The 24591-nt window shown below is 31.8% G+C and overlaps 2 protein-coding genes across 2 annotated transcripts; both read right to left on the bottom strand.

Annotated features, from left to right (window-relative positions):
- Positions 1–5403: 5403 nt before the first annotated feature.
- On the bottom strand, positions 5404–9192 carry LOC146909864 (DNA-directed RNA polymerases II, IV and V subunit 6A-like). The gene is made up of 6 exons (XM_085722806.1): positions 9088–9192; positions 8940–8973; positions 8693–8871; positions 7200–7251; positions 5919–5986; positions 5404–5801 (listed from the first exon to the last, which is right to left on the bottom strand). The coding sequence occupies exons 1-6, from the start codon at positions 9120–9122 to the stop codon at positions 5732–5734; spliced, it is 438 nt and encodes a 145-aa protein (XP_085578932.1). The 5' UTR covers positions 9123–9192; the 3' UTR covers positions 5404–5731.
- Positions 9193–18903: 9711 nt separating this feature from the next.
- Positions 18904–21802, bottom strand: LOC146909863 (Leucine-rich repeat receptor-like protein kinase family protein). Its single transcript, XM_085722805.1, has 2 exons — positions 19480–21802; positions 18904–19363 (listed from the first exon to the last, which is right to left on the bottom strand). Exons 1-2 carry the CDS (start codon positions 21776–21778, stop codon positions 18993–18995), a joined length of 2670 nt encoding a protein of 889 aa, XP_085578931.1. The 5' UTR covers positions 21779–21802; the 3' UTR covers positions 18904–18992.
- Positions 21803–24591: the final 2789 nt, after the last annotated feature.

Below are 24591 nucleotides of genomic sequence, written 5' to 3'. Positions count from 1 at the left end.
GTCGTGATCCACCACCAAGCAGTGGCAGAGCCAGAAAAAAAGCTCGGGTGGACCACTAAATTAATTACAATATTTAACAAATTAAAGTTGTAATAAGCATTAATTACGAAGTTGAAATGACGGAGTATGACTAAAAAGTTAGGATGGATACTTAAATAATTACATATTTAAAAACTACTATAAATTATGAAACTTTTTTTGTACATTACAACTTTTAACTGAGAGAATTTTCAATTGACAGGACAATATGCGGGAGATTTGAAACTCATGCAAATTTGAAGTTCTATAAGTCTCCGCTAACATGTCAAGTATAAGCATCACAAAAATAACATACACCACTTTTGAAACCGTGGAAAACTATAACCGTTGAAAAATTATTTAAAGTCTCGCAAAATAGATCTATAATTCAATTATTTAAATTTTTTGGGTGGGCCACTACACCACTTTGTGGAAATTTGGATCAGCCGAAACCTAAAACCGACACAAAATTGTATAAAATCTCACAAAATAGACCTATGATCGATAATTTTTAAATTTTTTTCGAGTGGGCCGTGGCCCACCCTAGCCCATGAAGGGCTCCACCACTGCCACCAAGAACCAATCCTGCTACCCCACAATGTTAAACTGGGACATCATACACCTGTTGGGCCTTAGGGAGCCAACACTGGTGTGGATTGACACATTTGAGAAAGAACAACCACACAATTAAAAGTGATACCACATCTTAATCCAAAAAAATTTAAGACTTAAGTATGTATTTTGTCACTTATTTGTGGTTCAACGTGCACTCTTTCATTCAATATTGAGCTTAAATGAAATTTGATACATCACAATATCATTTCCGGTAAGTATGACTAAATTCTAGCCCGTGCTTGGCACGGGTGTCCATACTAGTCTTTATATAATACAAAAGCCTTCATCAAAAGTTATAGTACACATGACATCTTCATATCCTTCTTCTCATTTAATGTTTTTCTATCAACCAATAAAAATGGATCTTGAATCATTTATTTTGTTTTTCTACCAACAAAATGAATCATGACTCATTTGTTTTTCATGAGCCAATCAAAATTGATCATGTCATGATTTTTTTTCCTATATATAGATGATTTATTTTTCTTTATTTTCATCTACATCTTCCTCCCAGAAAAAATCATTGCTTTCAACCCATTCTATTTTCCTTTATTTGTTTATTTCTTATTGTTTTATTGTTTGTTTAACATTTCTTATTCTTATGTTACTTTTTATTGTGATTTCTTTTGTTTATATTTTCTTAATCATATTCTCTTTTAAATTTGTCTTTTGGTGTTTATTTCTTCTTTGTTTTTGACCGAATCTTTATTTTGGACATGGAAGTCAATCAAGAGAAAAGAAAAAATGCATGACGTAGCAATTAGAATATATATCAATGATTTCTATTACCACGTACAAATATAACCACTTTCATCCCCTTTTATTGTTTTTTAATCTCTAAATACTCGCAAATTTTTCTTTGTCTTTAGCTATAAATATTTCCTTTGAGATTCCAAATTTTCACACCAATTCGAATTGCATTACAATTTTTCATAAGTATTGTCCAAATTTCTATTTTATTTTAATCTTACATTTTTTTAGTTATCTTATTCTCATTCTCATATTGTTGGTGTTGTTTGAATTCGATTTGTTCACTATGTATCGTGTGACAAGCCTCAAATCATCTATATATGTTTCTGACACTTTATTATTGTTTTTATATTTTGTTCATCGATTTGAGTCAAAGGTTAATTTTTTATTGCTTTTTCGGAAGTTTAGAATGATTTTTTTTTATTTATTTATCTTTCTATGCATGATTCATTACCAAAATTATGCAACATATTGCAAATATGTCGTGAACAAACTTCATATTTTTTTGTCTTCTTATTTTCTTTCAATCTATTTTATGATTTTAAGATTTTTCTTTTGAAGTTTAGAGTAAAATGGAGTACAAAACAAATAATGTTTGCTAGATAAATGAAATGTTTTTTTTTTATTTAATTTATTTAGGAAAGCTACATGGAATGTTTAAGATAGGCATTTCATCTATTTTTAGTCAATTGTTATTTTTGTATTTGTTTTTGATTTTATAACCATTTTTAATTTTAGTCTCTTCAAAAAAAAAACCATTTTTAATTTGGAAGTAATTTATTGGAACAATTAAATTGGTTATAAAAGATTCGTGATTCATAAAGTAATATTAATACACCTTCTTCTTATGACCCACAATATGATGATCCACAATCAAGATAATTAATAAGATTTAATTTTGTTAAAAATAGTTAAAATTTCATTAATTTCACTATATCTTTATTAGTACACCGCTTTAATTTTGACTGCAAACAAGCAAAATTATGACTTCAATACAGATATTACATGATTTGAATTGTTTTTTTAATATAATTTTAAATCAAATTCGATTTTTTTTAAAGAAAGTTTTTACATTGCAGAAAATTAAAATCTTTGACTTGATAACAAGCAATTCAAAACAATGGCACAACATTTAAAAATATATAATAAGCACGTATTTTGTCAACTCAGCATAATACATCTGCGTTTTTATTTGGTCAAATTCCAACAAAGACCAAAAGTGAAGGAATTTAAAAAATAGAGATTGATTAAAAAATGTTGCATGAAAACGATTCACATCCAAAATATTTAATTGAATATAAAAATTAAACAAATGACATCTAAAAACTAACCAAATAATTCATCTTAATGTTTTGAGGGAGCCTACAATGAATTATATCATGATATTAGGCTGATAGCAACCACACAAGTGAGATTGACATCACATCTTCCTCTAAAATCTGAAGGCATTAATTATATGAGTCAACTTACTTATATGTTTTTCAACATCCACTCTTCATACACTATAATTTTAACTCACTTGACACACTAACATCTCTCCATTAAGTGTTGGACTCTTCGTGGTCGTGATCCACCACCAAGCAGTGGCGGAGCCAAAAAAAAAGCTCGGGTGGGCCACTAAAATTAATTCCAATATATAAACACAAATTAAAGTTGTAATAAACATTAAGTACGAAATTGAAATGACGGAGTTTGACTAAAAAGTTAGGATGGATACTTAAATAATTAGATATTTAACAACTACTATAAATTATGAAACTTTTTATGTACATTACAACTGTTAACTGAGAGAATTTTCAGTTCACAGGACAATATGCGGGAGATTTGAAACTCATGCAAATTCGAAGGTTTATAAGTCTCCGCTAACATGCTAAGTATAAGCATCACAAAAATCACGTATGCCACTTTTGAAACTCTGGAAAACTATAACCGTTGAAAAATTGTTTAAAGTCTCGCAAAATAGACCTATAATTCAATTATTTAAATGTTTCGGGTGGGCCAATACACAACTTTGCGGGAATTTGAATTAGCCGAAACCTAAAACCGACACAAAATTGTATAAAATCTCGCAAAATAAACCTATGATCGTTAATTTTTAATTTTTTCGGATGGGCCGTGGCCCACCCTAGCCCATGAAGGGCTCCGCCACTGCCACCAAGAACCAATCTTGCTACCCCACAATGTTAAATCGGGACATCATACACCTGTTGGGCCTTAGGGAGCCAACACTGGTCTGGATTGACACATTTGGGAAAGAACAACCACACAATTAAGAGTGATACCACATTTTCATCCAAAATTTTAAGATTTAAGTATGTATTTTGTCACTTATTTGTGGTTCAACGTGCACTCTTTTATCCAATATTGAGCTTTAAATGAAATTTGATACATCACAATATCATTTTCCTTTAAGTATGACGAAATTCTAGCCCGTGCTTGGCACGGGTGTCCATACTAGTTGTCACTATAGAATATCAATGCAGCATTTATTATTATTTTCCTTTATTATACCCTTATTTATTGAATTTCATCCAACTTAACCACTCTACTAACTACAATTAATAAGGGTGTTTTAGTAAATGATACTAATTTTACCATCAAAATCAACACAATTAATCATTTCCTTAGTAATCATGCACAAACCTTAAACGACTACTCCCTCCGTTCCTTTTTAAGTGTCACTTTTGGAGAATTTTTTTGTTTCTATTTAAGTGTCACTTTACATAGTTCAATGCAACATTAAATATTATTTTACTAATATTACCCTTATTTATTATTGTGGAGAGAGAAATATATGTAATGAGATATTAAATAAATAAGGTTATTATAGTAAAAATAGAAATTATTGTATCAAAAGTAGCAACATTTATTGATTGTCTTGGTTTGTGTAAAATGTCAAAATGTGACAATTAAAAAGGAACGGAGGTAGTATTATTTAGAGACGGAGGGAGTATTTTTTGTTACACATTTATTCGCATCTTTAACCAAGCTAACCAAGCGTTTTTGCGATCGTGCACTTTGGTGTATGTACTATATTGTCGGTTCAAGTAAAGTCGAAATAAATACTATAACCATGGTACCTTATCCCAAAAAAATAATCATACGCCATAGTACCTTACTTAAATTATCATAAGCCTCCAAATAATAAATGACTTGGGTAGATGGGGCTCATCTATCATTTTTTCGGGAAATACTTCCATGACATAGTTTTGGTGCCATTGGTGCCATTGGGGAAATCCTGGCCATTGATGTGTGTGGATGTGTGTGGGGATGTGTGTGTGTGTGGTGGAGATTCAAGCTATGGCACCAAAGTGCTACTCCATTTTTTCCACCAGATACATTATTGATCTACATAACTGAGAGAAGTACAGTCCATTCGATTAAAGTTTTGTACCTAAATCAAATTTATATTTTTATATACAATTTTTTAAATGGTTGAATGAATCATTTAGCTTCTTTATCATAGAACTTATTATCTGATTCTACTGACCGGTTGTTCAACCTTTACAGTGGCCGATAACATTGCTTGCACCTCACATGCTTAATTTTTACTAGACAAAAGTTGAGTGATTTTGAAATTTCAACGTGTTAAAATTTCGCTCAATATCATTTATCTTAGAATTGCCTGATTTGCATTCAAATACTTACAAATTTACCAACGTACTTGTGTCTGTTTGATTTAGATGTGAATCTATAAACGAAAAGGTTTTAGACATGAAGGGGCAGTCATCATCCATGGAATGTTATGGGATGATGTATTTGTATTGGCCAACTTAAAAGGAAGAAATTTCAATCTGCTTCGAAGCAAAAGTATTCGAGAGCTCCAGATTGTAAACTTAAGATTGTTGAACCATAATGTCCATACCATAGTTTATATTTTGTTTATTCGCGCCCTTACATGTGATTTCGTTCGACTGAAAATATAGACCCTCCAAAGTCAAATTTGTCATGTCCTCGCTCCTTTTTGGAAGATCATGTCCTTATTTCTTAAGAATGGTATTGCCATTATGAAGTCGAAAATCACTGGCAAGTTCAAAAATCCATTTAGGAAGGATCACTTCAATTTTCATATCCAGTAGTGCATCCTGACAGTTGATTGGACAAAAATAGGAAAATACTAACAAAAGCCTAGAGATTTATCATACACAGACAAGCCGAAACAAAAAAGATTCCGGATTAAAGCAAAAGAAACAGGACATACATAAATACACACCCAAAACTAATAGGATGCTATAAGCCAGTTTTATGGTAGGAGCATAGATCAGTGTCTACTTCATACAAATCCAAGATAAATACTATGAGAGGTCTTAGTGTCATTTACTCATCCCCACACTAGCAGTTCAAGCAATCAATCACCACCCACTTGTCTCTTCCAGGAGTCTTCCACAATCAGCTCATCAACTCCCCAATCTTCATAGCTGGACAATTGCCAAAATGGTAAGTACGACATAAAAGATGGAGGAATTGTATCAGCCTTAACCCTCCCATCCAAGAAAAAGAAGTACCCAACTTAATAAACAAACAGTAGTATTTACCTTCCATCAGGCAAGTAGCGACGGATGGTAAAAGGAATTTTCCGCTCTCGTAGCTCCTTCATGGCAATCTGAAGAGTTGGAAAAATAAAATATCAGACATTACACTAAAAAGAAACCATAGCAGAGCCAACACAAAAAAAAATATGGATATTGCTGAATCGAACACAGACAACGTCTAAACTACTATAAGAAATCGTCAAATTTTAATCATGTAATTCGTAGTATAGAGTGCACAATGTATTCTTTACAAATCTAAAGAGCTTGAGAATCAGATAACATGTAGCAATACCAAAAAAAAAAAAAAGGGGGCAAACCCGGTGCACTGAAGCTCCCGCATATGCAGGGTCCGGGAAGGGGTCCCACCATTTGGTGTATTGTACGCAGCCTTACCCTGTTTTTACACACAAGAGGCTGTTTCCAGGACTTGAACCCGTGACCTTACGGTCACATGACAACAACTTTACCAGTTGCGCCAAGGTTACCCCTCAACATGTAGCAATACCAAAGGACTCTAAAAATAAAACAAGATACACTACTCAACCATGAGAATATTTAAATCCTAAATTAACATGTGGTCAGATTCAACATTAGAAGACAAGAATTTCATCAAAGATATCAGTTCAGCGAAGTCATGATGACAGTCTTATATAATTTTTTAAAAAAAGTTTCATCGATGGAACATTGAAAAAATCATGCGACTGTCAAACTGAAGAACAACCCAGTTTATGCTATAATTTTCAAAGTTCAGGACCTTTTTCTTTAAAGGGAGAAAGATCCCGAGCCAAGAAAGTACAAGCTATGGACAATGGTTGGAAAACCAATCTACAAGCTGAACAAATGAACTATAACAGGAATTTATTAAACCTAATATAAAAATAAGCCTATTTCTGATGGAATTTGATCTCGTCTTCAAAATATAGGTTAATTGAAAATGAATATATGAGAAGATGAAACCCTTGTTACTATACATGTATGTCAGCATATATTGGTACAACTGTATAGTTGACCATAGTCAATGATCAAAGCATACAAACAAGATCAACATCTGGAGTATGTGCAATTGTGCATTACATGGTACACTACTTAATGAAGGAGATCAATAAAGTAGAAGTAAGGAAGCTTCGTAATGAATCATTTTCTATATTTCAATTGAGTGGGGCATAGCGCAACTGACATATGTTTGAAAATTTGACAACGATATTCTCACAATTAGTAGTCAAATGCAGTACTGTAACAAGAAAGAAGGTATTGAATCGCAAAGAGATCAAATGGTTAAATTACCTCAAGTGGGTCAGTTTCCCCCTCCAACTCAACCATGACAGGTGCATTCATACTGCACATACAACAAGAAAGACAAAAAGTTATGGCATATTAGACCTGCAGTATGATTGTTTAAGATTTTAAAGGCTAACAAAAAGTTCTTTCAACGGAAGAAAAAAGTAACTTTTGTCAAAAAGTTGCCTTGGTAAGTGTTTTCCCCCCATAGTAGTCAGTGAGGGGAGAATTTAAACCAAACGGGCATTTAGTCATTGTTGTTTCATTTAGTCATTGTTGTTTTTAATATGCATATTGCATAGTAGTGTATTGTACTGGGTTTTGCATTCTTTGTAAGCTCACTGTGCAGAGAATTAGTTCTCTTTCAAGAAGCTTGACAGTTAGGTTAAGTTGGCAGTTAGTTATTGCAACTTTTATTGAAGTATGGTGCTTGGTGCAATCTCTAAGCAGGATCCTACTCTATTGATAAGTTGTTTGGGGCATTGCAATATGAACCTTACAAGGCCTGCAACCTATTTTGTTGTCCAAAAAGCTTGTCAATTTATGTAACATGCAATAAAGGAGCATTAGAAAGCTGTAAAAACGAATACTCAGGTATCTTAGAGGCACTATCACTCAAGGACCATGGTTCACTCCTACAGAACGGAAAACCTGACAGAACCAGCATCTATTCTGGATTTTTGTGATGCAGACTAGGCATCTGACTCAGATGTCAGTAAGTCTATGTCCATGAAGAAAACTCCAGTGGTTTCTAATCTAGGCAGAAGCAGAACACAGAAGCTGAAATCCTATGGCTGTGATCTATGTTCACGAACTTCAGATTCCTTTCAGCACTCCTCAAATTTTGTTTGACAACTTGAGCAGTATCCTTGTCTCATAATGCAATCCTCCACAAAAGAACCATGCAAGTGGAGTTGACAACTTTTATGTTGGAGAATATGGCCTCAACAAGAACTTAATTATCAGTCATATTCCAACAACCGACACGTATGTAGATTTCTTAACAAATTGTCTCTCTCTCTCTCTCCCCTGCGTTTCACAACCTAGAGACAAACTCAGGATGGTTGACAAATTTGTTCTTAGACATCCAACGAAAATTCGTGGAGGAAATACAAGAATACTGTTAGTAGAGTTCCTATTACACAAGTATATGTTAAGCGCAGACCCATGTTAACATAGTTCAATTTAATTTAATTGTATGTTCTAAATAGAGTAAGGATGAGAAAGAGGCTGGCCATCGGTGGTTAGGGATACACATTGCTCTTGCTTGCCTTTTGGTTACCTTGATCAATGGATGATGTAAAACAGGACAAACTGGAAGGAAGATCGTGCTTGTCCCATTTTACATAACCCATTGATCAAGATTCCATAGCTAACATGGTTCAACTGAAATCCACGGGAGGATACCACTTTGTCGAGAAGATGCAGTCAAACATATCAACACAAATACTAATGAATAAGCAAAATCATACATAGGGTGATGAAATTAAGCTGTAAACCTGATTTGAAGAGCGCGGGTACCGAGAATCCTAGCACGCTCATACTTAGTCATATACTTGGAAGTCCTTCTGGGACGTTCAACCGGAGCAGCATCTTCCTTTTCCTCAGTTTCAATTGGTTCTCCTTCTGCATCTAGGTCATCATTCTTGTTATCAGGATCCTCCTCCTCTGCACCTTCCTGCACATGCATCAATCATCAACAATTTCATAAACCCTAATTAAAGAAAAAAAGAAGAAGTATGGTACCTCAATTTCAGGCTCTGGTGGCTCCTCCTCGTACCTGCATCGTTTTAATCATGAGTAAAAAATAATACAAACCCTAATTAATTATTAATTATGTGAGTCCTAATTAATTATTAATTATGTGAGTGAGAGAGGGAAAGAGAAAGAGAACCCCATGTCGATATCTTCGTAGTCATCGTCGGCCATGGTTGTTGAATTGAGGAAGATAACCTCTGCTCTGCTCTAAAACCCCCCACTCGGACCGAATGAATGCCTTCCTTATATCCTAGTATTGTTTTTTGTAGGGGTGGGCAAACACGGGTCAACCCTAATTAACCCGACCAACCCGATGTAATTTTACATATTCGGTTCGGGTTAAAACGGGTTACGGGTTGAACGGGTAAATATTACGGGTTATTATAGGTACATTCGGTTCGGTTCGGGTGATTACATTGAACCCGTTGGAACCCGAAGGAACCCGACCAAACAAGCAAGAATAGGCTAACAATACAAGCCCATATCTAATCACTTGGCCCAAAGTAAAATAATACTGTAATTCACGTAGAAACAAGGGTTTCAGTTTCACAACACATACAGATTCAATTGGCAGCCGCAAGGGTAACGTTTTGCTTAGAAGAGAGATCAATCTCAAACCATTTTATACACCCGTCTCTCCCTCTGTGTTCTTCTTCTGCCTTCCTTCACTCCTTCTTCCTCTTAGGATTTTTAGGGCACAACTATTTACTCGGTTTCCCCAACAATCTGGATGGGTAACTAACTTGATTTACTCTCCTTGTTTATTAAATCGAATTGAGATCTAAAAATATTTCACAACACTCTTCTTATTCTCTTCTTCTGGATTTCTGTTTTTTTTAACCCGTTGAAACCGATCCGACAAACCCGGACCCGAAGAACCCGAACCCGAACAAAACCGATTTAAAAAACAGACATAATAGGGTCTGGACTTCTAACCCGTCGGTTTGGTCGGTTCTATAGTTTGGACCCCAACCCGAACCGAACCGAACCGACGCCCACCCCTAGTTTTTTGTTTTTAAAGTGAAAATACGTTTCTATACTCACCTGCTGTCCCACTCCGTATTACCGAGGCTATGGAGCCTGGATCGGATGCGGGTCAATACGATACGAGTATGTATATGTACGTGGTTAAGATACGACACGAGTATTCATATGTTATTTTTTGTTTATATGTTAGGATATCAACGAATGTTTGCTAAAAAAAAATTAATGAATATATTAATAAAAGAACTCGAAACAAAGGATATCAACGAATACATCAATAAAATAACTCAAAATAATAATTTAATTCAAGGTTAAAACTTTAGTGTATTTCCTTACATGATTTTCGTTTGGTTCTAAAAATAACTAGGTATATGACCCGTGCTTTGCACGGGTTTGATTAGATTTTTTAAATACTATATTTTATCATAAATAACATTTTTAGTAGGGGTGGCAAAACGAGTCTGACCCGCCGGGCCGGCCCGTTTGGCCCGCTATTTTTGGCGGGCTGAGTCGAAGTTTTGAACTCGCTTTCTATAGTTGGCTCGGCTCGTCTCGTCTCGTTAAAATACGGGGCGGGCACGGGGCGGGGCGGGGCGGGGCGGCCCGCTTAACTCGTTGGAAACGGGACGGGCACGGGGCGTGGCGGGGTGGCCCGCTTAACTCTTGTTTCAATTTGTTATTTTGAGTCTTATTTTATGTTTTTGAATTTATTTTGGTTGTTAGATATATTTTGAGACTTATTTTATGCTTTTGGGTTTATCTTGGTTGTTGAGTTTATTTATTTTGAGACTTATTTTATAATTTGGTTGTTGGATTTATTTTATGTTGCGCATTTGCATTATTTTGCTGTTAGTTTTTTTTGAAGAAAGAAAGCTATTAGTTATGATGTTGAATTCGACAATGATAATTATCTTGTTTTACACAAATTTACTTGCTACCTATTCCTTTATATTTTTTTACGATAAAAGCAACATAGTATTTTTGTAACAATTAAGTTGTAAAAAAATAAAAAAAAAGTTTTTGTATGGCGGGCCGGCCCGCCAACTCGCAAGCCCGCCACAAAACGGGGCGGGGTGAGATTTTGGACTCGGTCACAAAATTTGACTCGGCTCGTCTCGTCTCGTTTTAGCGGGCTTAGACGGGGCGGGCCTAAACGGGGCGGGTCGGTCCGCTTTGCCATCCCTAATTTTTAGTATGTGCGCTATATTATTATTTGATTTAAAAATATTATATTCAAAATGTGTTAAAAAAATTCCTCGTCAAGTGAATATATATAGAATATAAGAAGATATATAAAAGTTACTTTTGACCTAGATACTATGTCATTCACCTTTAGAAGTGTAGTTGAAATGTTTGGGGTAGTTTTGGTCATGGTTTCTTTTGCAATAATAAAAATAGAATAAAAACTTATATTTGTTTTATGGGTCTTTTCTATCCCCTCTTATTTTTGTTTTAATCTAATTTTAGCCTTAATAAAAAATAGTGAAATTTATTTAGATATTATTATTATTATTATTATTATTATTATTATTATTATTATTATTATTATTATTATTATTATTAGTATTACTATTACTATTATTATTATAAGTTTTTTATATAAAAATCAATAGAAGTGCTGGTGAATTGTTTGGGGTAATTTCATTTTGAAACATATGTTTTTATTCAATAAAAATTAGAATAAAAACTTATTTTCGTTTCCATTTTTCTGGCTTTTTGTGTCCCCTCTTTTTTTTGTTATTTTTCTTTTATTTTAATCTAAGTTTAGCCTTAAGATAAAATAGTGAATTTTATTTAGATTATATTTTTTTTATTCTAACTTGAGTCATTATTATTTTATTTAAAAAATTAAATAACCTTGTTTAAATAATTCAAATGGATATTTTTTATATGTTCTATTCAAATACTATATAACAATAACATGGTTTTTAGTAAAATAAATTAGTTATGCTATATTCATCTTAATCCCATTTATGATAAATATTTTTTAAACTTGTACAGCATGTATATGTTAAAATGCATGTAAAATTAAATAGGAGAATAAAAATGCATACCTTGTTGAAGAAGAACCTTCTCACACATGTTTATATTTAACTCCATAACATGGATGTTGATATCTATCTACTACAGATAAATTCATTCTAAAAGGCATAGTTCATAATTTTGAGGTCGCTGATCAAAGTATAATCACATATAAATTATTGATTTTAGTATTTTAAAATACGCAAATACGACTACTGTTTTTTTATCAAAGTTAATACTATTATTATTAATATTAATAATAAGAATAGTTTAAAAATATGAGAATTCATACCGAGTTAGATTGTAATAATTGATTCCAACGGGCAAGAAATTAAAGAAGACACTTTTATGGTTTTTTGCTTATTCATGCAAAACTAATTTATCATTTTAGGTTGTAATTTAAGATATGACAATTTTTTTTTTGTTGATAAAAAAGACATCAGAGTTGAATTTTATACGTTATAAACAATAATTTGAATCCACAACAATACAATTTTAATTACATGTCAAAGTATCTAATAAAGTACTCGTATTTTTCAAGTAAGAAGCACGCTTGAAATGTGTACATATACTTACCAGAAAAGATGTTGTTCTATAAGTGGTTGCTTCTTTGAACATGCTAGTCTTTGTTAAAATATGTTTGATTGGTGTGTGCAAGTAGGGCGTTGTTCCAAAAGAATAACATTGTTAGTTTTTAACTTTCTATTTTTATTGGGTTTTTTTTTCTTTCTTTCCTATCCAAGCTTAATTTGCACTCATTTTTCCAAGTTGAAGAAAACATCTTAAGTATAAGATTATTGTCAAAGACAACGGTGCCTTCGATACCTTATTTTGATTAACAACTAATTTGTCGAAAGGAAGATACAACAATGCTACCACAATGCCACTGCATAAAAAAAATTACTTGTTTTCTAGAGAAAAATTTACTCGGTTGGATACCATATTTTACATGTTTTCAACTTGATATAATGAAATTGAAAAGTCAAGGTTTAAAAAAAAAAAATCATTCAGCAACGATATATTTTTTGGCCCCAGTTTGCAGTGAAATAGATATAAATAAAATGAAATTTGTAGCGTGAAAGGAAGAAATATTAGCATTAGACATGAATGGTTATAAGTTAATGTTACCAATAGAATACGAAAGGCTGAGAAATTTTGTAACTCAAGCTTGGATATAGATAGATTAAGAGAGGAGTGGAGCATTCAACTTTCCTAGAGATGTTGCATCCTCGCAATATGTGTTTAAGAATGAATCAACCTTCAACCTTAATTTACAATTTAGTATAGATAGATAGATACAAATAGAAAAATATATGATAATTCTACACATATTTGAGGATTTTTCACATATAGGATAAAAATCAATTATCGATGGAATTACAAAGGTGCATCATAGTTGAATCCAAAATAATAAAAACAATAATGCTACTTCTTGCGAAATATTTTATCCCGAGAACCTCATGACTGGCTTGTTAGGTGTTAAGTTGTTACTATAACATGTTCACATCTTTTTATCCAACCACCCCATGATTTCCGCTAAAGTGAATCCAACGTTGGCAAGCAATTTGAGATAGGTTCATGATCATTTATGTTGCTGCAAATAGCAGTGCTATGATTGAAATGACCATAAACAATTTGAATGAGTAATATCACCAACGTATCTTACAATAACCGTGTCTCACAATAAATAGGAATTTCATCTTCTAATGTTTGAAATGGAACTAAAATGTTGAAGCAAACTCGCTTTTTCTTCAATCCTTGCATATCTCTGATGGAGCAAAATGGATGAGGGTTGACTCAAGTAGGATTTTTTCTTTCTTTAGGAGAATGTAATAATAGTACCTGAATCTTAAATGAAAGAAAAACAAAACAAACCACATGATCCATGTTGCACGGAGACAGTAAACTAATGATTTGAAAGGGTGAATCGATTTTAACCAAATATAAAGACAATGGTATATGCTAATGAATAATGATTGCAATTATATTCTAACAAAAAGTCTTTAAAATGTGGAAGGTGAAAGGCGAAGCAATTGAATATAGAGTAAATATGTAAAAAAAATGAATTTAAACAATTTTAGACAACAATCGAATGAGAAAGAGTGAGAAGTTTATTCTTATGAATATCTATGAGTTAGAATTCTTATGGACGTGCAATTAAATCAACCATATATAGCAACGTAAATAATTGATTTAGTGGAAAGCTAAGACAAATAATGGAAAAGGCATGCATATACAGTCTATCATAATGGGCCTATTCTTATTTATCCATTCATATTTCACTAAAATTAAATTGATTTAGTGGGGGTTAAATAATGAATGAATTATTAGAGTAATAGTTAAAAGAGAGTGACAAAGTATCAATAGAGAATGAAAAATTAGAGTTCATTTAGACATGCCACATCATCAAAACTCTTGCCTAAGAATGGTTCAAGTTTCAAATTGAAAGATATATAGATTTTCTTTTTTTGTGGTTATGACGAAATTTAAAAAATTTATGGATTTGAGAAATCATAGGTGGTTATAAGTATTTTATGCGAAGAACCGCGTGAAAAACATTTAAGGAAATTTAATGCACCTAATTTTTATTTTAATTATAGGAAAAAACTTAGTGTATTTTATTAGGTGTTTTTTGTATGATACCTAACCAAACTACTCATGACTTTCTCAAAGTTCGTAGCCAAAAAAAAAAAATTATTTTAGCTAAGAATCATACGAAAAACACATAAGCAATTTCACATGAGTTTTGTCCTCAATTCTAACAGTTTATTTGTTTCTCAATTTTGTTCTTCACTAAGTTTAATTTTAAACTATATTTAATATAGCATAGCTTTTGTTAAATTTATTAGATAATTCATTTATTTTTAAAATAATAAACTGATAGAGAAAATTTTAGATAATTATTTGATTAAAATATTTTAACCAATTTTAAATATTTGTAAGAAAATAATTTTGTTTCCCTACATATGCTCATTATTTTCATTCTAAATACACACTCTTGATAATTTTTCAATTTAGATATCTAACATTTATTTATTTTATATTTTAGGTAGATATCATAATAAATCACGAATTATATCGAGTTATATCACCTCTTTCAAAAAAAATTGAGTTATATCACCATCAAATAATTATGGGTTATTCTATCAAAAAAAATTATGGGTTATAATATTAGCAATATTCTTCCTTTTATTACTTCTCAATTATACGGATTTTCAATAAATATTAGGCATATCACACAAACCCTAATATTATTGATAATTTTTCAACTTAGATGGCTAAGATTTATTTAATTCATATCCTAGGCAAATATTAAAATCTTGTTAATAAATTACATGTTATATTATGAGTAATCTTTTTTATTTTATTACTTTTGAGTATATAGACTTTTACTAGATATTATATATATACCACATAGTCCCCGTGAGCTTAGCTCGGTTGATAAGGACAATGCATAATATATGCAAGGTCCAGGGTTCGAACCTTGGGCACCACCAAAAAAATATATATATACCACATAAATATCAATTATGTATGTAATTCGGACAACGTTGGGAAAATATACTAGTTAACAAAACAAATATAGATTTTCTTGTAAAAAAAAAAAACAAATATAGATTTTTCATTCAAATATAGATTTTCTTGTAAAAAAAAACCAAATATAGATTTTATTTATGTAATTCAAGATTATTTAAATTTTGCAACTTGATCACATGGATTTTTTTTATTATGTAGGGAAAAAAATTACCTCATTATTTAGTTGATTAAGTAATTATTGTGAAACGAACTCACTTAGAAGATTAAGATCCAATTAAATTCAATTTTACGACTATCAAGCACAAATTAAAAGTGATGATACACATCATTATCACTACCATAGTTTTGGTGCAAAAAATAAAATAAAATATCATCATCAGTTTGCAGTTGGATAATCGAACTCGTCATCCGTCATCTTCAATGTGAGGAGTGTTATCAAGAATGTAGCTATCGTTTCTAGTGTTGTCGTAGAACATAGGTTGTTTTCTTATTTTATATGTCTTTAGTTTCTACGACAATTTGAACCATTTAATTCTTTTTTCCGTTAGAAATTTAACTGTGACCATTGACCTAGCTTTTTTTATAACGACTTTTTGCAAACATTGTCTCGATCTACATGGATTCACATTCAATGAAAAAATTAATAGTATTATATACTCTTTCCTTTATTTAAGTGTCATTTTGGAATGTTAACACTAACTTAACGAAGTGTATTTTTGCATCTATATTTTCTATTATACCCTTATTTTAATCCACCAATATATTGTCAATTTTAAGATGATAAGTAACAAACTTTGTTTTAAAAAAAACAAACAAACTCTCTTAAAAAAACAAAACAAACTTTAGTTTTCCAAATATACAACGTTAATTAATTTTATTGAAAAAAAGATAATGACAAATCATACCCTTAAAATACCAAAACGACGGTTAATTAGGAACGTTTAATCCGCACTCAAACGACACTTAAAAAAGAACAGAGGGAATAATATTTAATTAAAGCAAAATAATAAATTGTCCCCGTGAGCTTAACTCAAATGGTAAGGATAATGCATAATATATGCAAGGTTTGGGGTTCGAATCCCGAACACCAAAAAAAAAAGCAAAAAATTGACATCTGCATCACTAGTAACTTAATTGCATTTGCCACTTCTTCATTGTTGGTCTTTATAACGGAATCCTCTTTGTTGCTTTTTCTGATTATCTTTATAACGGAATCCTCTTGTTGTTTTTTCTGATTAAATAGTATAAAAAACATAAATAATTTTTTTTTTGACAAAAAAAACAGAAATAACTAGAAATATACTCTCAAATTGTCACAAACACAATAAAATATCCACTTTATTGAGAAATTAATAGGCAAGAAGAAGGAAAAAAGATATTAAAATAGTATGGAGGAAAGAAGTTGTATTAAGAAACAAGATAATATATTATTAAATTAGAAAAAAGAGATTATTGATAGAACAAAAACGATTTTGATGAAGTATCATCCAGTTCTTTAAATTTAAGGTGTTTATCAGAACTTTCATCTTCACCATGCTTGACCCTCAAATTATTTAGAAGATCTTCAGCTATTTCCTTATACTTCTTGGTACTAGCAAGAGCTTCCATGTCTTTCACCATTTTCTTTGATGCAACGATGCTTGGTCAGTGGCGAAAAAATCCATGTTGAGACAAAACTGTGAAAGGATCAATTATTTCGAATATGATTATTAGCGAACGATTGTATGCGTGTATATTTATTATAGGTCTGAATTAACCGCCACATTAGTTGCAACTGTTAAAGTTAGTTTAGGTTGTTATTCTGTTATAATCTTTTAATATTTCAATCTAACTAACTACCAACTAGGAGTATTATCAAATAGGCTATAAAGCTTAACCAAAAAAAAAGAAAAAAGGCTATAAAGCCCCAATACGGATACGTGAAATTTTTTAAAATTTTCGATATAATACGACCTCAATACGTTATTAAAAAATTATATTTAAAATTAAATAGTATAAATGTTCAGTGTATAAACATAACTAAAAATGATAATAAACAAGCATTCACATTAATAAAAATGATCAAAATAAGTAACAATTACATATTTTTTCCGCACAAATTAGAATCTAGCTAAACATGATTAGTACTATCTAAAGAGAACATCATTAGTACTATTATAAAAAAAAAAAAATATGTCTAATGTTAACCACGTAATAGTTAACACTAATTGAGATTGAAAACAAACAATTTTTTCCCAATTAGAGAGACGAATGGAGGAAGAGAAGAAGATATTAAAGGGAGAAGAAAAGAAGAAACATAACATTAGAAAGAGGAGAAATAGAGTTAAACAGATTGGAGGTGTTGATGGAGACAATCAGTGATGTTGATGTTGAGATTGAGGCAATCGATGACAATGGTTAGAAAATGGAATGCCTATCACTCGGTGGAGACGAGAAACCATATTTTTTTTGGGTTAGAAGGGACAATTTGTTTTTGATAGTGTTATCTGTCTTTATGTATTTTTATTTCGTATTCTTTTATTATTCTTTTTTTAAAGGGAAGTATGTAAGACTAAAGCATCGGTATCAGAGTATAAGTTAGCCGTATTTGGTCATTTTTTTAAATAAATATTAATTGCTTGATACTTCTCCGATACACGTATCAGTGTCGGATGCGCGTCGAACACGATTCTTCGCTAATTTTGGAGCATCGGGGCTTCAAATCAAATAGGTAAAGGACCTATTTAAAATTAAAAATAAATAAATTAAAGGGCCTATTTGAAACGTAGAAAAACTTAAAGAACCTATTTAAAATTTTAAAAACTTAAAGACTAACCCGATACTTTAGTAAAATTGTCCTTCAATAAAAAAAATGCAAAAAGTTCTTTAAGTTTGACAAAAATATTCGTCTTTTAATTACTATATGATTTGTTAGTCTAAGGGACATGTATTTTGTTAGACAGACAGAAGCTTTGGTGTATTGATAAAAGTAGTCTTGAATTGAATATGTTCTTTTCTTGCTAGTGTAATGGACATGAAATTTCATGACTCTAAATTCTAATCCTGCTACAACTTTTGCATCAGATCCATGAAGTTTCATATTCACCTATGGTAGCATCCTTTTTCTTGTTAAATTTATCTTCTTAAATTATTTATCACCAGTAGTACGTAAAATATATGTTGATGATGACAAAATCTATAAAGGAAAAAGATATTAATTCCAATAAGTTTAATTTGCCAGGTTCAAGTTTACGAATATTCGCACCCAGATTTATAGCAATTAAAAGTATTAATTGCAATAAGTTATAAAACTTGCATGAAAAATTACTTGTTTACTAGAAAGAAACAATTTTAGATTATGACACTAGCAACCTAAACTCAATCATTCACAATGTGATTTACCAAGCCATTCTATATCTTAAATCATCAATTTAAAAAAGAAAAAGATGTGAAATATAAAGCTGAAAATTTACATATACATACTCCAAAAGAAAAATATAAAAGTCTTGTGTTTCATTTTCAAACTAGAATGGAGGGTTCATCATTTGCACCCTGCAAATTTGCAACACAAGTCCTTGACTCAAGGGACTGAAGACCTCTAACAACTTCTAACATTGATGGCCTTTTCTCAGGTACCACAGAAGTGCAACGTAGAGCAATATCTAAAGCACCAATCATTTCTTGGTGACAAGAATGTGATATTCTAGTGTCAAGAACTTGTTGCACCCCATTAGTAATATTCACTTTCCTTCTAACCCATTTCACTATATCAAGTGAGGAGTCACTTGAATCTTTTTCCTCCGCTTGTCTTCCACAAACTAGCTCTAGCAATACAACACCAAAGCTGTACACATCCAATTGCTCACTTGCTTTCTTATTGTAACCATATTCTGCAATGCAACAAATAATACAATTACTACGTCAATTAATTAATATGACAAAACATTATTGTCTGAGTTGTAAAATGACCATTAGTGCCACCGTTATTAATAGTAACTTCTCATACCTGGAGCAATGTAACAAGAAGATGCAGCTTCAGAATCCAAAATAGATTGAAATGCAGCTTCTCCAACAATCCTATCAAGAGCAAAATGTGTCAATTTTGGCTCAAAGTTAACATCCAACAGAATGTTCTTTGACTTGAGATTTCTATGAACCAAGTGTGGTACATAGTCCTTGTGAAGATATGCGAGTCCTTGAGCAACTCCAATAGCAATCTTTAATCTAACTCCCCAATGCAACTGAAAGTTTTGACTACAAATCAAGTCCCCTAAGCTTCCACCATGCAAGTACTCATAGATGAGAAAAACTGATTCATCAGAATGACAGAACCCAAGAATCTTGGCAACATTCTTATGCCTAATTTTAGCCAATGTTTTGACCTCAACTTTCAAACTCTTTGAAGACTGGTTTCCAAATTTTACCAATTTCTTAACAGATACTAAATCACCACTAGGTAAACTCACAACATAAACATTACCAAAATCTCCATTTCCTATTGAGCTTTTCTCATTCATCCCTATAACAAGATCATGCTCAGTAATTCTAAGTGGATAGAAAAACACCGAACGCCAAACCGCATCTTCATTACCTTTGCAAGATCTCCTATACAATATAAATCCACTGGCAACAAGAACAGTTCCAGCAACAAATGCTAGAGAGATCAAAGCACAGGTTAAGGTTGTTAAACCAGAAGCAGTATGGTGTATTGGCTTTCCATCATCAGAACATGAATTCGGTAATCCAGGGCCACAAAGACCAATATTTCCTTCCAAAAAGGATGCAGGAAGACCAGAAATCAAAGAGTATGGTACTTTACCTGATAACTGATTGAATGACACATTGAAAAGAGCAAGTTTCAAGTTTTGAAGACTTTGTGGGATTGAACCAGTGAGATTGTTATCAGAAAGATCAAGGTAAGTGAGCACAGGTAGTTCAGCAAGAGAATTAGGAATTTCTCCTGTTAAACTGTTATCAGCTAAAGAAAGTGAAACTAGTTTCCTGCATTTTTTCAGCTGAGGGATAGAACCAGAAAGAGAATTGTGAGAGAGATTCACTATACTCATAACTGGTGAGTCACAAAAATTAGGTGGAAGTTCACCATAAAAATGATTTAGAGAAGCAGAAAATCTGTATAAGCTTTTAACAAATCCAAGACCTGAAGGAATTTTACCATCAAAAAGATTGTTATCAAGCTGAACTTGCTCTAACTGAACAGCTTCTGAGATTGACTCAGGTATTTGTCCTGTGAATCTGTTGTTTTCACCTCTAATGAGCTTAATTTTAGGAAGTGAAAATAACACAATTGGGAAATCACCAGAGAAACCATTGTTCTGAACTTGGAATCTCTCAAGACTCTTACATTCACTAGTTGAGTTAGGTATTAGACCAGTGAACCTATTTGTATGAAGACTTAGATTTACAAGCCCTTTTCCTTTACAAAAACCATTTGGAAATGAACCTAAAAGCTTGTTTTGTGAAACATCAAAAGAAACCAAGTTCATGAGAGAACTTACAAGAGTGTTTGGAACCTTACCAGTTAGATTATTCTCAGAGAGATCTAAATGAGTTAAACTAATCAAACCCTTCAAAGACTCAGGAACTTCACCTTGAAAAGAAGAACCCTGCAACAAAAGTTGCTTTAGATTTCCAAGCTCACCAACATCTTCTGGAATCTCACTCACCAGGTAAGGATTCATAGACAAATCAAGAACTTCTAGCTTAGTCAAGTTACCAAAAACTTGAGGTACATCACCTGAAAGCAAGTTACTTCCCATGTTAAGCACTTGAAGATTCTTCAATGAACCTAAACTATCTGGAATATTTCCTTCTATATGGTTTCTACTCAAATCAAGCACTGACAAAGAAACAAACTGAGAAATCTGAGAAGGGATAGTACCCCAAATAAGATTATTACTTAGATTCAAGCTTTTCAATGAACTACATTGAGAAAGATGAAGTGGAATAGGTTGGTTAAAGATGTTATTAGCAAGGTTAAGATAAGAAAGATTAGGAAGGTCACATATAGAAGATGATATATCACCAGATAGGTTTAAGCTTTGAAGATTAACAGAAGTTACTGAGAGTGAATCAGAAGGTGTAGTGGAAGAACAAGAGATTCCAGTCCAGTTACAGAAATGGTTTGATGAAGTGTTTGACCAAGTTGATAAAGCTTTTTTAGAGTCTTGAATGGTGGATTTGAAGGAGAGAAGGGTATCAACTTCTGATGAAGATGAAGTGAGGTTGAAGATTTGGAAGGTTAGAGAAAGAAGGAATAGGAATATACAGAATGTAGTAGTAGCCATTGTTAAACTTAAGTGTGTTTGAATGAAAACTAGTTTAGTTTTTGTTGTACTATATATGAGTGTGTTGCAGAATAGATATTATTACTGCTAGATATTGATGATGTGCTGGAAAGTAAAAAAAGGTTACATTTACGTGAAATAGATCATCATGGCCATAAAGAATTATGTTGATATAGGTTTATAAAAGACTGTTGTTTTTATAATGCATTGTATTGTGTTTGTGTTTTCACCTTTTGGTAGATACCATAAGCCATAAGGTATGACCCTTGATTGGTGCTTAGTTTCAAGTTTCAACTTTCTACCCCACCTTGGCTTGTTTTATTTTGTCCATTTTGACTTTTCAAGTGAATTCTCAATTTTGATCTTGAGAACAAAAAAAATTATGGATAGAAATGGAATTCAATATCTAAAAATCCAAAAGTTTACAGCATTCACATATGTTGGTCTATGTACTAATCACTTGAACTATACTTGATAATTGAGAAAGAAAAAAAACATGATAACCAATTGGTCTTTAAAAATGAAAAAACTATACTTTTAGACCACGAGGAATTTATATTGGAACACCTTAGCCATTACAAGTTACTAGTCTAATTTTACAATCAATGTAATGTTAGTTTTTTTTATTGATAGAAAATGTAATGTTAGTTATGTTCATTTTGTTTTCACTAATAATTAGTTTTGGACTTTAATAAACCATGCAAGTGAAAACTATTTTACACCTATGTAAACCAACGTGTTGGGAGTAACGGAAAGGGTAGAGACTTAAAGTTCCACAACACGGTGAACAAAGGTTCAATTTTTAGCTTGGATGCACCTAAATTTAGTGCATGACACACCTCGAATAAGATTACTTACATTCGGAGGATGGAACTAATAAAAAAAATACATCAACTGAGATGAATGCCTCATAGTTTCCAACATTAATAATAAATCTCTTTGTTAGATCAAATGAGATATGATAGTATTTATTAATCAAAAAGTGAAAAAAAACGCTTATACATGATGCATAACTATTTAACTTGTGCAAATTAGATAAACTTATATCTCAAGTCAAGGTTCGAACTTGCAACCTCAATCATACATGATACAACCATCATATATTACCATTGAACTATCAAAATGCAATTTTATAACATGTTATCGACGCATGAAATATACACAAGAAATTTCTTCTTTTCTTTCCAAATGTGTGTTTAAACATTAAAATACAAACATTTTATGTAACACTATACGTTGCCTTCAAAAACACACAAAAAAACATTTAACAACGTACACCCTCCGGTCACTAATATAAGCAAAAAACTACATTTTAGGTTCATTCATTTAATGATGTATGTGGTCTATAATAAAGACCATATGCATCATTAAATGAATGAATCTAAAATGTAGATTTTTGATTATAATAGTGACCGGAGGGTGTATTTTATACCAATTTTTTTTATTTCAAACATCATTTATCTTTTCTTATGACCTTGACATCATTTATTTAGAAACCCCCTCCGAGAATGAACCAAAACAGTGTTACTTTCGAAGTTGGAACTTGGAAGGGCATTGTCCCAACCCAACTCCCGAGAGTACGATGCCATTGCCACCCTACTCATTGACATTATAAAAGTTTTCACCTCAGATGGAAAGAAATGACGTTTTTCAACGTTGTAAATGGAATCCAAAGAAGGTTTAGGAATAGAATTGACCTTCTAACACCCAAATCTTGTTTAGGATTAGAGAAATGATATTTTGACAACCATTTTTGACAATTTTTGGACAACTTTCTCTCTCATACTCATATGATGTTGTTATCCCCTCTCTTCCTTTTTCTCTCTCCATTGTTTTTGACCAATAAAAAGTGAGAAAAACAAGGTTGTCAACAAAGTTGTCATCAAATGGATGTCAAAATATCATTACTCTATGCAATTCATTGCGTGTACCTCATGACATTGAATGTGTTTTTGGCTTCAAATAAATGGGTCACGTGACCATATTGTCCATTTGTGCTCCAATGTGGGGTCTCCAATTGACAATCAGAAATCAGAAAGTCAGACACTTTTATTTGATTATGCCGGCCAAATCATCAAATAAAACAAATTTTCCATTAAACTAAAACAAATAGTAGTAGCGTGTTATGAAAAAAAGAAAGTTACAAAATATACTATACGTAATAACAATAAATTTAATTATAGTTATTTCTATTTAATGCAAATGATAAAAGTTAAGTGTGTTATATATACACATAACATGAGAGTGGTAAGAAAAAAATGAGTAAATAGGCAATTACCCCTCGAAATTGTAAGTTTCGTCAATTACCCCTGAAATTAACAAAATGTCAATTACCCCCCTGAAATTGCACAACGTTAATCAATTTACCCCCTCCGTCAAATTTTTCTGTTAGTCAACATGACGTTTTGCAAATACCCCCTGAAGTTTTGCACTTATGTGCAAAATGCCCCCTAAACTTAAAAATTTATATGTTTTTTTCTTATCATTGACTCAAAAGATATTAAAGACAAACAATTAACGGTTATCTTTAATATTTAAGGTTACAATAATAATATATCCTCTAAAAATAATGCAGAATTAATAACTTCATATTACTTTAGCAAAATGCATGTTTAGTTTAATTTTTAAGATAGAATAATTTTATTCAAACTTATCTTAAGAAACTGCTAGAATTAATTATTCATGAGGAATGCGTGTCTCTAACTTACTTTGTTGTGAATTGGCGTGTCTCTATTTAAATAAGTCATAAGTTATGGAAAATTGAACAATCAAATGGCATAACAAAAACAAAATAAAATAATAGACCCCTTTAA

The sequence above is a fragment of the Medicago sativa genome, chromosome 7 (assembly GCF_051527215.1).
Source record: "Medicago sativa cultivar Bolivia chromosome 7, Bolivia_mono, whole genome shotgun sequence".
Classification (NCBI taxonomy): domain Eukaryota; kingdom Viridiplantae; phylum Streptophyta; class Magnoliopsida; order Fabales; family Fabaceae; genus Medicago; species Medicago sativa.
Note: the sequence above shows the minus strand (reverse complement) of the source record. Positions and strands in the feature narration are given on the sequence as shown.